The sequence below is a fragment of the Sus scrofa genome, chromosome 12 (assembly GCF_054392235.1).
Source record: "Sus scrofa isolate SSC_HxYL_T2T_F1_AM1 chromosome 12, Sscrofa_HxYL_maternal_Yorkshire_Landrace_v2.0, whole genome shotgun sequence".
Lineage (NCBI taxonomy): Eukaryota > Metazoa > Chordata > Mammalia > Artiodactyla > Suidae > Sus > Sus scrofa.
Window position 1 is genome coordinate 14070335 of NC_139394.1, and position 15520 is coordinate 14085854.

General features: G+C 43.3%; 1 protein-coding gene across 3 annotated transcripts in view; it reads left to right on the forward strand.

The window, feature by feature from the left end:
- Nucleotides 1-5819, forward strand: part of PITPNC1 (phosphatidylinositol transfer protein cytoplasmic 1) — a 278582-nt gene extending 272763 nt beyond the window's left edge. For 2 of the 3 annotated variants that reach the window (XM_084982566.1, XM_084982565.1), the window contains one exon: nucleotides 1055-5819. In XM_084982566.1, coding sequence (XP_084838692.1) covers nucleotides 1055-1060 — 6 coding nt within the window. In that variant the 3' untranslated portion in view covers nucleotides 1061-5819. 3 annotated transcript variants of the gene reach the window in all.
- The last annotated feature ends 9701 nt before the right edge of the window (nucleotides 5820-15520 follow it).

Below are 15520 nucleotides of genomic sequence, written 5' to 3' on the forward strand. Positions count from 1 at the left end.
TCATGTAGTAAGAACATTTCAGGTTTTCGGAAAATCTACATCATCTTGGCAATGCCTATTAAGTGAGGCATCCCTGAACTACTTCCTGAACGCCAAATAATGCTCCTTTTTCTTTTAAATAAAATTCTCACCCATGAAGTGATCCTCTGTTTTTGTTCTCTGCTCTTTTTCTTTTCGTGTTTCCTTGAGGAGTGGTTGGTTTTTTTGTTTGTTTGTTTGTTTTCTCCTTGGTTTGGGGATAATTAGCAGAGTTGGTTGGTTGTTGCCATATCTTACTTGCTTTTTTAAGGTGAAGTAAGTGAAACACAGCATCTGAAAAATCTTAGGATAGCTACACAGTCAGGAAACAAGTAACCCCTAGAATGCAAAAAGTGTATGCATTGAGTAAGAGAAGAGCATGTGGAGAAATTCTGACGATTTGCCTGTTTACACTACAAAGGTATACTAGTATTTTCATAAGCTGAAGTAGGTAATAATATGTATCATTCGGGGGCCATTGATTGCTTAATTACTTTCCCTTTATAGAAAGGATGGCCAGGTCTAATAATAGCTCCAACACCCACCATTCCCACAACACACACAGACACATAGCAGCAGCACAGATCGGTACTCTCCTGATAAGTTCTTACTCCGAATACTTGAAATACTCACTGAAGAGTGCTTTGGAAAATCTCGGATGGATATTCACAAAGGACTATTTTTTCAGACATTCGCCCCAATCAAAAGAAAAAAATTTAAGGCTTAGTATTTGGATGTTAATTTGGACGTACAATCTGGAGAGACGCCTTTATCATGGGGTTTTGATAGGTCCTTTAAAAATAGGCAGAAAGGAGTTCCCTGGTGGCTCAATGGGTTCAGGATCCCACACTGTCACTGCTGTGGCCCAGGTCACTGCCGTGGTACGTGTTCGATCCCTAGCCCCTGGAACATCTGCATGCCTCTGGTGCAGCCAAACATTTTTTTAAAAAAAGAAAAAAACAGGCAGAGCAATGAATCCATTTGCAACTCTTCTAAATGCCTGCTCATTTCTCTTTCTATTTTTTTTTCCTTTAAGACATGACAATGGATGAGGTCCGAGAATTTGAACGAGCCACTCAGGAAGCCACCAACAAGAAAATTGGCGTTTTCCCACCTGCCATTTCTATCTCCAGCATCCCCCTCCTGCCTTCTTCAGTCCGCAGTGCCCCTTCTAGTGCTCCGTCCACTCCTCTCTCCACAGACGCACCAGAATTTCTATCGGTTCCCAAAGATCGGCCCCGGAAAAAGTCTGCCCCAGAAACTCTCACGCTTCCAGACCCTGAGAAAAAAGCCACCCTGAATTTACCTGGCATACATTCTTCAGATAAGCCATGTCGGCCCAAATCAGAGTAACTTCATATGAATATTTCATGGGGGTTTATATTTTTGGTTTGGGGTCTTGTTTTTTTTTTTTTTAAAGAATCTTCTGATATAGAAAGAGACTGCTTTGTCACTCAAACATGTTCCTTGGATCTCTCGAGTGTGCATGTGGTTTCACATAGAGTATGATTCCCTAAGTGTGCCACACAGCTTCATTTTAGCTGTAAAATGTACGACTGGCAAAGGACAGAAGGGATCTTCTGTAGCACAGCTGGATGCCAGGGAGGAAGCCTTGTTACTGGGCATTTGATGAGGTTGGTGTGGACTCTGAGGGCCAATAAACGAAAACTTTGCACCACTGTGTTACAAGGTGTAGTAAAACGGAAGTCAGTTTCCTCCCATCCGACCTGAAATTTCCCCAAAATATTCTCAGGCGTAACATACCTAATTGTTCAATTTCGAACTGCTCATTACCAATACTTGAATATCAGTCGTTACTGAGGTTCCGGTTTTGGTTAGTCTGACTCAGGATTTGGGGCCTAATTAACTCTTTAAATTTTTTGGAAATTTTAATTATCAACCTGAAGAGGCTCCAAGTGCAATTAATGACAACTTATTTATACCTTTCACAGAATTTAATAAAGATTCCCACTGGTTTCTGTCTTTTAATAACTTTCCTCTTTGTGCCCCTGTGGCCTCAGAAATCTTTTAAGAATTACATGGATGAACATGGCCGTAACTGGCTGATTTGGGAATGATTTGGTTTAGGAACAGAGAGGCCATGGGGAGGCAAAGATCTTTTTTTTTTTTTTTCCACAGGTACCAGCGAACCTTGACCTGTCACCTTCCATCATCCATTAAGATTGTCAGAATTTGCCATTTATTGAGTAGCATTCAGTGACGATTTGCCCATTGCAAAGAAGTTTAAGGGTAGACTCAGCTAACTGGACTTTAACTCGTTCAAAATTGCCTCCCATCCCCCTCCTCATTTTACTTAATAACATCCAGACGTCCCTGGAGCAGACTGCCCATCACCGGACCTTAGAAAAGATTGTCATTCTCTTGCTCCTTGCCCGAAATCCAAACGTTGGGCATGTCGCAGAAGCCGAGTAGATACAGTCAAGCGGGAGCAGAAAAATGAGCAGAATTGCTGACTCTATTTGTAGGGTGGAAAGGAGGCGTGAGATGCCCCTCTGGCTAGCTTTCTTTTCTGCCAGTAATGATAATGCAAGATTAGAATCAAGGTTGATGGGAGACAAGATCATTCACCAAAGTGGCAGAAAGAGAACTCTCCTTTGATCTAAAGAGAAACATCTGCCACCTTCGCACCTCACTGCCTTTAAACACAGAAGGAAGCGTGAACAGAACCTAGCATTTACTTTTGTCCTCCAAGAGAGGGAGAGAACAAGGTAATTGGGCAACTCCGAAGCCCCGGTTAGCCTTCCTGACCAGAACCTCCAACCTCAGGAAAGGGACTTTCCCCAAACACAGATTCCAAAGGAAGCGACATAAACCAAGGCGTGTATCTCCTCCTCTTACACAGCCTCTCAGCCAGTGGACCCTGCCTGCTTCTCTCTCTCAGTGCCCAGCACTCCGCATAGTGTCCTTCAAGTTGACAAACTTCCAAGGTGCAGGTGCTGGTCCCAGGAGCCCAGCACCACGTGTTCCAAGTCATATGTCAGATTGTCAAGATCATCTCCTTCTCTATAGGTTGACATTTAGCTTGATTAATACATACACCCAGAACTCAAAGGAAACCTGTTGCAAATAGCTTAGATCCAAAGTGCATCTCTTTCCTAAGAATGATAGCACCCATAGTAGGACACCTTCTTTGCATGGTATGGTAGCATGATTTTTGCTTGTGGGAAAACTCAATCTTTTATCAAAAGCTCTTTGACTCCTCAATGACTCTCTCTTGACACAGTAGTACTTAACAAGAACGTCTGGCTTTAGAAAGCATAATTCTCCTTTCAGAAAACACTGACGTAGTAGCGTGTGTATTTGCTTACCATTTGCAAGCTGAAATCAGGATGGGGTGGGATCATGATTTTTGCATGGAATGGATTTATTGGGGGCGGATTCTTAACACATCTGGCACCAAGTTTTTCTGTTGACGCCATTGCTAATTTTCCTTTTTGGTGAAGTAGCTTCTGCTATCAAGGTCAACAATGCTCTCTGCTTTAGAAAGCTAATTTCTGTGAGTTTTCTTTCTCTGACTGCCAGTACAGCACCACAGACATTAATTGCAAAGCGACCGATGATAGTGTGGTTCTTAGCCAACAAATATGTGTGCTCTTAAACTATGTTCGGTTTTCCCGTCTACATGTGCTTCGTGTGTTCATTTTAAAAGCGGGGGAGGGGTGCAGATAGTCCTTTAGCTGCTTTAACTATTTAATCCAGTCATCACAAGACATAAATGACTTCAATAGTTTATCCATCTTGATTTTCAAGTGTCGTTTCACAGACTCCATACACGAATTTGTTTATTGTGGGGTTACAAGCCTGCGATGAGTGTATATATAGACTATTACTAATTCCTATCAAGACGGAAAATTAAACGGCTGCATGATGGAAGCTTAGAAGAAAAAAAGCAGAAACTTGAATTCATTAAGCATGTTTGGGGAAACATAGAATCTTAACTCAGTGCCTCTGTCTGCAATGTGGAAACCTTCAACTTTGTTCACCAAAATTGTATTATACCTGTATATATATATAGATATAAATATAGTAGCGTGAATCCAAACCACCAGTTTTAAGTCTCTGATAGCCAAATGAAAATAAATAAGCCACAGAATAACGCAAATGTTCAACCCATCTTTGTCTCTGAGGTTAATGAAGACCGTCAAAATGACCATACATTTCATTACTTTGAATGAATTTCAAATTATGAAATGCCACTGTGATTTTCATTGGCTGTAGTATAGCATCGTTGCTTTAGCTGTGCTTTCCCAGGATAAGAAGGCCTTGGTGTTTTTACCACAGAAACTGTCAGAAGTCAGCTCTGGGAGTTCCCTTATGCCTCAGCGGGTTAAGAATTCACCACAGTGGCTTGGGTCGCTGCTGTGGCACAGGTTCAAACCTGCCCCAGGAACTTCCACGTGCCGTGCATGCGGCCAGAAAGAAAAGAAAAAAAAAAAAAAGAAGAAGAAGCTCTGAAGACCATTTCATTTTCCTACTTTTGGGCTAGGATAAGACAAAGCAAAGAAAAAGCATAACAGCAAAGGAGCCCGTGAAATTTTTCAATTACCACGTTATAAACTGAAACCATATGAGTTTGTGGGTGAACTCGTTTATAACCCCTTCTGTTTTGATTTTGCATTTGTATGTGGGGGAAACTGGTTTTAATTTATTTTTAGGTATTTATTAGCCATGTTTTTGGTTGTGAAAATAAATCACAACTGTGCATGTACCACACAGACAACTTAAAAAACACAAGACCCCCAAAACTAATTACGTGGTTTTCTTCCAAGACACTGTAATAAACAGAAAATAGATTCTAACACTTCTCAAGAAATCATTTTTCCATCAAAATTTCAAAGTTAATGGATTTATATGTATTTTTAATTTTACGCACCTTAGTATCTCTTCATGGCTCAGAGACAACACGGTCACTGGTTGGCATAGGTCAACAGGAATTTGACTTTGCAGAAGGGCCAGGGTATAATTTACTCTACATGTAAAGGGTACTCGGATAATCCAATAGAAAAGGATTGTCTAAGAGTTTTAGACCTTTTCTGATCATCTGACTCAGTAGACTGTGTGACAGTATGCCATCTGAGCCATAATTCTTGAAATTATAGAAAAAAAAACTGTCCAGTGACTGCAGTTGATCATAGACTATTGAAAACTCTTCTTTCCTGCTGAAACCGAAGTGTTAACACAAGAGCGTAGCGATGGATACAGAGGCAACACGTCCCGGATTCGTGTCTGTGTTCTACCTTCAAAACAATCTGTTTCATTGGAAATATACATGTTTAAACTTTTTAGGAGTTAGTGCAATAAGAATGTGACTATGCTGAGACCTTTCCAGATGCTGTCATTAATTGTCATTTTGTTAACAGGCTTTAGAAGAAGCCTCTCCACGTTTTCGCTTCAAATCGAAAGCATGTCTGTGAATTGCTCGTCTCCCTTCAGTTTCTGTGTGTCACCAAGGAGAGGTTCTTTAAGTCGATGTTATACCCGTGCCACTTGTAGGTAGCCTCAACTGTAATGTTTCGTGTTTACATTTCGAGCTGGGATCTTGATTAGTTAAATGAGTCAATATACCACTGCCACGGCCGAAGGACCAAGTTTTGGAATGCACAGTATTATAGACAACAAGCGAAGCAAACAAAAGTTGATCCTCACACATGCCATCCTCCTGTGTCACTTTACAGCTGTTTTGTGTTTTGGTTTTTTTTCCCCAGTTATTTATTATTGATAATAACTTACTTTTTCTTACATTCTGTTGTAAATAAAGTACAAAGCAATCTTCTTTCCAAGTGTAGCCTCCTCTCTCTCTTTCTCAGCTCTTCTCAGGGGGCTGGGGACAATTGGGAGTTTGTGGTTTGATGGACAAGAAGCTATCAAGGGAGAAAGAACAAGCCAATGGCCGGTACTTACACCCAGTTCTAGGGGACCTGTGGAGCAAAGAAGCCTGGCCTCCTAACAGGCATTTGGTGTCTTCAGGGCCTGGCCCTTGATGGGAAATGCCTGGATGCCAGCTCTAACTATCCAGCCCCAAACTGCCCAAGGTGAATCCATAGCCCGATAGGATACACACATGTCTCCTCCCTCCACCCTCATCAAATGTGAGGCAGCAGTCTGCGTGGTGACCAAGAAGAATCGCCCTGAGGGAATCTGTAGGAACAACATCCCAGGGGGACACCAGATTCTCTCAACGGCAGGGCAAGCCAGTCTAGTTGCACGGAAATCACTCCAGATCTGATGGTGCTTTTTCCATCTCGGGTAGCTCCTGTTGTTCACACAGGGTCCTCTCGGGATGGGCGGAGTGAACACAGCAATGCTTCCATTCGGTCCTGTAATGCATGTCAACATCCACATTATTATTTTTTTTTTTTTTTTGTCTTTTTGCTATTTCTTGGGCCGCTCCTGCGGCATATGGAGGTTCCCAGGCTAGGGGTCGAATCGGAGCTGTAGCTACTGGCCTACACCAGAGCCACAGCAATGCGGGATCCGAGCCGCATCTGCAACCTACACCACAGCTCACGGCAATGCCAGATCGTTAACCCACTGAGCAAGGGCAGGGACCAAACCCGCAACCTCATGGTTCCTAGTCGGATTCGCCACGATGGGAACTCCTATTTTTTTTAATTGTATTGAAGTACAGTTGATTTACAATCTTGAGGTTAATTTCTGCTGTACGGCAAAGGGATTTAGTCATATATGTATACATTCTTCTTCACATCCTTTTCCATTTTGGTTTATCACAGGATACCGAAAATAGTTCCCTGCAAGGTGCATCTGCTAATCCCCAAATCCCAGCCTTCCCCCACCTCCCCCTTGGCATCCACAAGTCTGTTTCCTATGTCTGTGAGTCTCTTTCTGATTCATAGTTCATTTGTGTCATATTTTAGATTCCCACGTGTAAGTGATATCATAGAGTATTTGTCTTTTTCTTTCTGACTTAGTGTGATAATCTCTAGGTCCGTCCAAGTTGCTGTAAGTGGCATTTTATTTTTATGGCTGAGTAGTAGTCCATTGCATATACGTACCACATCTTCGCTATCCATTCATCTGTCAGTGGATATTAAGGTGGTTTCTATGTCTTGGCTATTGTGAATAGTGCTGCTATGAACCCTGGAGTGCCTATATCTTTTCAAATTAGAGTCTTGTCTGGATATATGCCAGGAATATTCACATTATCTGCATTAATCTCCGTTTGTATCAGGCCACAGCTTCCTATAACAGTGCACCAAAGGAGTTCCCTGGTGGCCTAGCAGATAACGATCCAGTGTTGTCCCTGCTGTAGCTTGGGTCACGGCTAAGACTTGGGTTCAATCCCTGGCCCAGGAACTTCTGTGTGCTGTGGACACGGCCCCCCAAAAAACAAACTCCTCACCTATAGTTGCTGGCTGAAAGTAAACTTGGTACAGCAAGCTGGCTGTTTATTCCTGGGGTCAAATGATAGAGGTTGTTAAATATTTGGATACCTGATGGTAAATATATAGGTGTTTATCACACCCCCAGTTTCCCTGTACAGCTTTTAATCATGATGTTATCTCATTTGAGTGTTACTCTTAGGTTTCTGAACACCCACATTCTTTTCTGAAACTTCCTATTTCCTTCAGTACCTTCGCTTGGGGTTTTTTGCCTCCAACTTCCAACTACACCTTAGCCTCTCAGTTTTAAAACAATTGAAATATCATTTGTAGTTCCATGGTGGCTCAGTGGGTTAAGGGTCCAGCGTTATCACTGCTGTGGGGCAGGTTTGATCCCTGGCCCAGAAATTTCTGTATGTTGCGAGCCCAGCCGAAAAAAAGGAAAAATGTCAATACTCCAAGCCCTGGTCTGAACTATGCCTATATGAAAATGTTGGGAGTTCCCGCTGTGGTTCAGTGGTAATGAACCCAACTGGTATCCATAAGGATGGGGGTTCAATCCCTGACCTTGCCCAGTGGATTAAGGATCCAGTGTTCCTGTGAGCTGTGATGTAGGTTGCAGACGAGGCTCAAATCTGGTGTTGCTGTGGCTAAGGGGTAGGCTGGCAGCTGTAGCTCTGATTGAACCTCTAGGCTGGGGACTTCCATATGCCCCAGGTGCAACCCTAAAAAGACAAAAAAAAAAATTTAGCCCCAAAATTGATGGCTTTGGAACGACAATCAACCAATGGGTATGTGTTCGTTCATGTGCGTGTGTATGTGTGTGTGTGTGTGTGAGCCTGTATAACTTTTGTGGCTGACCCAGGCAAGCCCTGTTTTCAAGTTTCTTATATTGGCTTTCTCTGCTTAATTATTAGCCCTCTGATATTCCATGCCTCCATAAATTCTCCCTTTTCTACAGTATCCAACCTAATAGGACATCTCATTCAAGTCCAGTCATTTAACTACTTCTCCTTCTCCTGGGAAAACTGGAAACAAGCTGGTACTTTGCCTTAATGTTCTTGCCCTGGTCCCAACATTGACGTCTTGAGCTAATAAGTAGCCAAAGAAACTAGGCATGGCCTCAGGTCCTACTGAATCCAGCCATTTGGTACAGCAACATTAAACAGCTGAATTAAACACCTAGAACTTAGGGAATAATTATATTTAACCAGAGGTACCAACTGGCTGCAGTAAAGGCAGACATAAAGGCCGAGAAGTCATTGTTTCCCCTCTTTTAACCTGTAGAAAAGAAACGTGGCCATCTGTCACTCAAGGGTATTTGAGGGCAGCCAAATCTGGACCTTTGTGATTTTTTAAAAATCCTATTCCAAAATAACTTTCCTGCTCCCGTGGGCTTCTGCATGCAAGATGCTGGCAGTTGACTGTTGTTTAGCAACCCTGGGGAATCATCCTGTGATCTTTAGCACACAAGGGATTATATTCAGAGCAGCCCAAAGATAGCTTGCTGCTCTCTGTGTGCAGTCTGCTGGGAAAGCCAGACATCAGCGTTAATGTGTGCTATACCTCTTCCCAGGACACAACTTGGAAACTTAGAAATATGACCACAAGTTTGAGTTTTCCCACTCTTAAGGTTTTTCCATTTCTTTGCATTTTGTTAATGCCTATTATGGAGTTCCCATTGTGGCCCAGTGGTAACAAACCTGACTGATATCCATGAGGACTCAGGTTCAATCCCTGCCCTCACTCAGGGGGTTAAGGATCCTGCATTGCCATGAGCTGTGGTGTAGGTCACAGACGTGGCTTGGATCTGGTGTTGCTGTGACTGTGGTGTAAGCTGGCAGCTGTAGCTCCTATTAGACCCCTGGCCTGGGAACTTAGATATGCAGCAGGTGCAGCCCTAGAAAGACAAAAATAAAAAATCCATTATACAGACCCAAGGATGTGAATTTTCTTTTCATTTTCATTAAGAGCTTTAAAAATCTCATAAATGCATCCCTTTCCACAAAACTCTTCAAGGATTTTGAATTGTTTTATTAACGTCTTTACATTTGGTACACAGCATGGCTATCATTTTTCATAACTGTGTAATACTCCATTTGGAAATCTATAATTTATTTGAACATTCTTTTATTATTTGGCATATAGGCTATTTTCTGATTTTATTATTATCTAGAGTTTGTGAGGAACATCTTTGTAACATGGTTTCTGTCTTCTTTTTAATAATTTGTTTTGATAAATTCCCAGAAATTGAAGAGTTCCCACTGTGGTGCAGTGGGTTAATGATCTGGCTTGTCTCTGTAGAGGCGCTGGTTCCGTCTCCGGCCTGGCACAGTGGGTTAAGGATCCAGTGTTGCTACAGCTGTGGTGTAGGTCGAAGCTGTGGCTTGGATTCAATCTCTGACCTGGAAACTTCCATATGCCGAGGGGGCGGTTGAAAAAGGAGGAAAAAAAGAGAGAAAGAGAAGCGTTGACTGCTCCCTAGAGTTTCACCGTTACATGAAGCTCCCTTTATTTCAAATCTATTTTGAGTAAGTCTCTTCCTTTCAACCACAGGAGGTAACCAAAAGCCATTGGGAAGTAGGTTAAAATGTCCTTTCTAGAAACAAGTTTGCCAAAGGAAACAAATAGAAGAAACGCAAATTTTTGTTCCCCTTCTAGAACTTTAACAAACATTAAGGACATCTCAAGTAAAATAAATGATGTTTCAAGAATCAGGTGAAATAAATTTCTGCTTGAAATGAACTGTACAGATGAAGCTAGCTGCTACATTTTCATGCCTGCAGGTTGTAAAGTCATTGTGTTCTACTCAGTAAAGAGAATTACATGAGGGTGCTTGGATTTTTAAATGAACAACAGCAACAACAACAAACTGGCTAATCCAGATTATATGGTGGGTTGAAAGTGTATTACACTCAGATTCTCTTTTTTTTTTTTTTTTTTTTTCTGTCTTTTTGCCTTTTCTAGGGCCACTCCCGCGGCATATGGAGGTTCCCAGGCTAGGGGTCGAATCAGAGCTGTAGCCGCCAGCCTATGCCAGGGCCACAGCAACGCCAGATCCGAGCATGTCTATAACCTGAACCTCAGCTCACGGCAACGCCAGACCCTTAACCCACTGGACGAGGCCAGGGATCCAACCTGCAACCTCATGGTTCCTAGTCGGATTTGTTAACCACTGAGCCACGATGGGAACTCCTACACTCGGATTCTTGTGAGCAACATGACCTATTGTCAGAATACAAAAAATGTCAAAAAGTTGCCTTCTTTCTCATGAGGTAGGTCTAATTTACACCCAAATGAAAAAGCTTTTGAGCATAAGATACCCTCCCCAACCTGATGAATGGCTTTTGAATCAAGTCTGATTAGCACACAGAAAAGTTTAAGGAGAAAGGCCAAGATTTTGTTTATTGGTTTTGCTAAGCAATTCCGGCACCCCAGCGGAAACTCTGCAGTGATTACTTTTTAAAAAAAGTAAACCGGAGTTCCCATTATGGCTCAGTGGTTAACAAATCTGACTAGGAACCATGGGGTTGAGAGTTTGATCCCTGGCCTCGCTCAGTGGGTTAAGGATCTGGCCTTGCCGTGAGCTGTGGTGTAGGTGGCAGACACGACTCGGATCTGGTGTTGCTGTGGCTGTGGTGTAGGCCGGCAGCTACAGCTCTGATTAGACCCCTAGCCTGGGAACCTCCATATGCCATGGGTGCGAATCTAGAAAATACAAAAAGACCAAAAAAAAGTAAACCAAATGTACCCAAAGAAGCATCCATATCTTAAAAATGAGCCTCTTCAAATCTGAATCCAAATATGAATCAATTATGTGAATTGTTTTTGGTGAGTTTCTTCCCCTCCCCACTGCATCTTGGTTCTTCAGGTGAAAGCCAAGGAGCATATGGAATGGATGGTCAACAGGGACCTGCTGTGTAGCCAGGGAACTCAACTCAATATTCTGTGATAACCTAGATGGGAAAGGCGTCTGAAAAGGCATGGATTTGGGAGTTCCCGTCGTGGCGCAGTGGTTAACGAATCTGACTAGGAACCATGAGGTTGCGGGTTCGGTCCCTGCCCTTGCTCAGTGGGTTAACGATCCGGCATTGCCGTGAGCTGTGGTGTAGGTTGCAGACGCGGCTTGGATCCCGAGTTGCTGTGGCTCTGGCGTAGACCGGTGGCTACAGCTCCGATTGGACCCCTAGCCTGGGAACCTCCATATGCCGCGGGAGTGGCCCAAAGAAATAGCAAAAAGACAAAAAAAAAAAAGAAAAGAAAAGGCGTGGATTTGCATTTAGGTATAATGTAATCATTTTGTTGTACAGCAGAAGTTAACAATATAAGTCAACCATACCTCAACAAAATTTTTTTAAATGAAAAAAAAAAAAAAAAGGAAAGGTGGATTAAAAAGTAGAATATTTCAGGAGTTCCCATTGTGGCGCAGCAGAAACAAATCCGACCAGGAACCATGAGGTTTCGGGTTCAATCCCTGGCCTTGCTCAATGGGTTAAGGATCTGGCGTTGCCTTGAACTGAGGTATAGGTTACAGAGGCGGCTCGGATCGCGAGTTGCTGTGGCTGTGGCATAGGCTGGCAGCTGTAGCTTCGATTAGACCCCTAGCCTGGGAACCTCCATGTGCCACAAGTGTGGCCTAAAAAGCAAAAAAAAAAAAAGTAGAATATTTCAAAATGTCCTGAGGGAGTAAACTGAATCTTTCTTCCCAGAGAGATCATTGGAACCTATAACGATTTCACATGATGGATATTCTTTCCTCTGAAAGGTGGTCTCCAGCACAAACGTCTGTGCATTAATCACCTGTACACGTAATGGCTTTTTAACCCTAGTCCCACCCGCTGTGTCTCCAAGACCTTCTCTCAAAGCCCCCTCCCCATCCCCCACTCCCACTGAGACAGTGAAAGCCCCCAGCCTTGTCCAGGTTCTAGCAGATAAAGATGTCTTTCTGACATCCCATGCTGGAACTCTAAAAATGTTTTCCTCTCGAGCCATGGTCCCAGGGATTTCAAATGCAAACACAGCGGTGAGCTGATGCTCCTTCAGAAGCACTGAGGTTTGCTGGTCCAAGGGAGAAACTGGTTTCCCAGAAAAGCGTGAGGAACTTTGGCCTGAGTTCAAAACAATTCTCGGAGTTCCCGTCGTGGCGCAGTGGTTAACGAATCCGACTAGGAACCATGAGGTTGCGGGTTCGGTCCCTGGCCTTGCTCAGTGGGTTAACGATCCGGCGTTGCCGTGAGCTGTGGTGTAGGTTGCAGACTCGGCTCGGATCCCGCGTTGCTGTGGCTCCGGCGTAGGCCAGTGGCTTCAGCTCCGATTCAACCCCTAGCCTGGGAACCTCCATATGCCGCGGGAGTGGCCCCCCAAAATAGCAAAAAGACCAAAAAAACAAAACAAACAAACAAACAAACAAAAATTCTCAAACTAGCTTTGGGGAACACAGCTCTTCTAAAGTTTGGGTATTCCTTGTGTGTATGTTTTTTGTTTTTTGTTTTTTTGTCTTCTTAGGGTGCAGCCCTAAAAAAGCCCGTTGCATATGGAAGTTCCCCAGCTTGGGGTCGAATTGGAACTACAGCTACCTGTCTACAGCCACAGCCACAGCGACAGAGCTGGGATCCAAGCCGCGTCTGTGACCTACACCTCAGCTCACAGCAATGCCAGATCCTTAACCCACTGAGCGAGGCCAGGGATCGAACCCAAGTCCTCATGGATACCAGTTGGGTTCCTTACCACTTGGGTTCATTACACACAGGCAGGAACTCCCATGTGTGTATTTTTAATAATATTTATATATTGTACAACACAGAGAATTAAATCCATTATCTGGTGATAACTTTTAATGGAATGTAATCTGTCAAAATGCTGAATCACTACTCTGTAGACCCGAAATTAATATAATGTTGTAAATCAAATATACTTCAATGAATAAATAAATTCATTTAGGTCATAGAGAAAATTAAAAAGTATAAGTGCTTTTTTAGAAAGCTAGGAAAATGCTATAGCTAAAGTTCTTTTTTTGTCTTTTTTGTTTTAGGGCTGCACCCACAGCATATGGAGGTTCCCAGGCCAGGGGTCGAGTCTGAACTGTAGCCGCAGCGCTACACCAGAGCCACAGCAACACCAGATCCAAACCACATCTGCGACCTACACCACAGCTCACGGCAATGCCGCATCCTTAACCCACTGAGCGAGGCCAGGGATCAAACCTGTGTTCTCATGGATGCTAGTCAGTTTTGTCTCCTCTGAGCCACAACAGGAACTCCAAAATTTTTAAATGGTAAAGAATAAACTGAAGAAAATTGCGGACCAATGTTACTTATGAATGTAAATCCAATAATACTAAATTAAATATGTATTAATAAGAAAAAATATTTAGAGATACTAATTAGAGGTACCTCAGGGAAGAAGTCATCTTTTTTTTCGAGATGATGAATTTAATTTTACTGGAATTAAATCTAATTTAATTCCATCAAAAATAACTTCTTGCTATGAAAACACTACATAAGGTGCAAAATTCTAAATATAAGTTGCCACTCTCTTTATTTCCAAATATTAAAATTTAGCTGAGAAAAAAAATCTAGGTATAAGCTAACATTTACTATGAAGACAGCCCCCCCCAAAAAAAGTTTAGCACAAAAATGGAAATGTGGGAGTTCCCATTGTGGATCAGCAGGTTAAGAACCCAACTAGTATCCATGAGGATGCAGGTTCGATCCCTGGCCTCACTCAGTGGGTTAAGGATCTGGCATTGCTGTGGCTGTGGTGTAGGCCGGAGGCTGCAGCTCCAGGCTCCAATTCGACCCCTAGCTTGGGAACTTCCATATGTCACCAGTGCAGCCCTAAAAAGACAAAAGAAAACAAGAGAAAAATGAAAATGTTTGTGTCCAGAACATGAAGTATCTGTCTTTTTTCCTACTAACTTCATTACTAAGACAAAACTTAGGCAATTTATAAATCCATATTTATACCCCCCAAAAAGTACTTAACTAGAAGTTTAGGTTAAGAATAGAACCAGATAATTTGGAGGGCTGGTTGCAAAGGAAGGGCTTAGCTGCTGTGGCGTGCAGTCGTTCCCAGGCCAGGGATCGAACCCAAGCCACAGCAGTAACCAGAGGCGTAGCAATGACAACACCAAATCCTTAACTGCTAGGCCACCAGGAAACTCCTGCATCAGTTATCTTTAATCCACACACACCCTCATACTTTATCAGGGAGCACGGGAGCCGAGGGGAACAATCTGCAGAGAGCGGAACAGGGACCTAGCCCAGACCCACTTGACCTTTCTCCCAGCAGCGATTCCCCAAAGAAGCCCACCGGCACCCGCTCCCAGGCTCCCCATTTGCCAGACCAAATAGAATTTCAGGGTGGAAAGGGTTTAAACAGCCTCAAACCTCTTCCTCCGCCTCATCCCCCATGTGCTGGAACAAAATGGTAAGTCATCCTCTTTGCTGGGCTGACCTGGATGCTTTATCTTAAGCCCCATCCCTCCCTGCCCTCCTTGTGAACTAGGTCACAGGGCCAGTCTCTGCTTAAGTCCTCCTCCTGGTCCGGATAGAATTTATTCTGTACGGGAGTTCCCGTCGTGGCTCAGTGGTTAACAAATCTGACTAGGAACCATGAGGTTGCGGGTTCGATCCCTGGCCTTGCTCAGTGGGTTAAGGATCTGGCATTGCCATGAGCTGTGGTGTAGGTCGCAGACGTGGCTCGGATCTCGAGTTGCTGTGGCTCTGGTGTAGCTGGTGGCTACAGCTTCTATTAGACCCCTAGCCTGGGAACCTCCATATGCCACGGGAGAAAGAGCAAAAAGACAAAAAAAAAAAAAAAAAAAAAAAAAAGAAATCAGATCTTAGCTTCACTGACTTCGTATTCCATTTAGAATTGCCAACTCTTCACCTTCGCTTACAGAGAGCCCCCTTAAGCTCAAGGTCCCTGCCTTTCTCAGCCTCATCATCTTCCATTCACCTCCTCCCCTGACTCCTTCATTTCATCAAATCTCAGGGGAAAGGTCCCACCTTTAGGGAGACTTCTTTCTTCCTTCCTTCCTTCCCTCCCTTCCTCCTTCCCTCCTTTCTTTCTCTCTTTTTTTCTTTCACTGTGCTTACAGCATACAAAAGTTCCCAGGCCATGGATCGAACCCACACCAC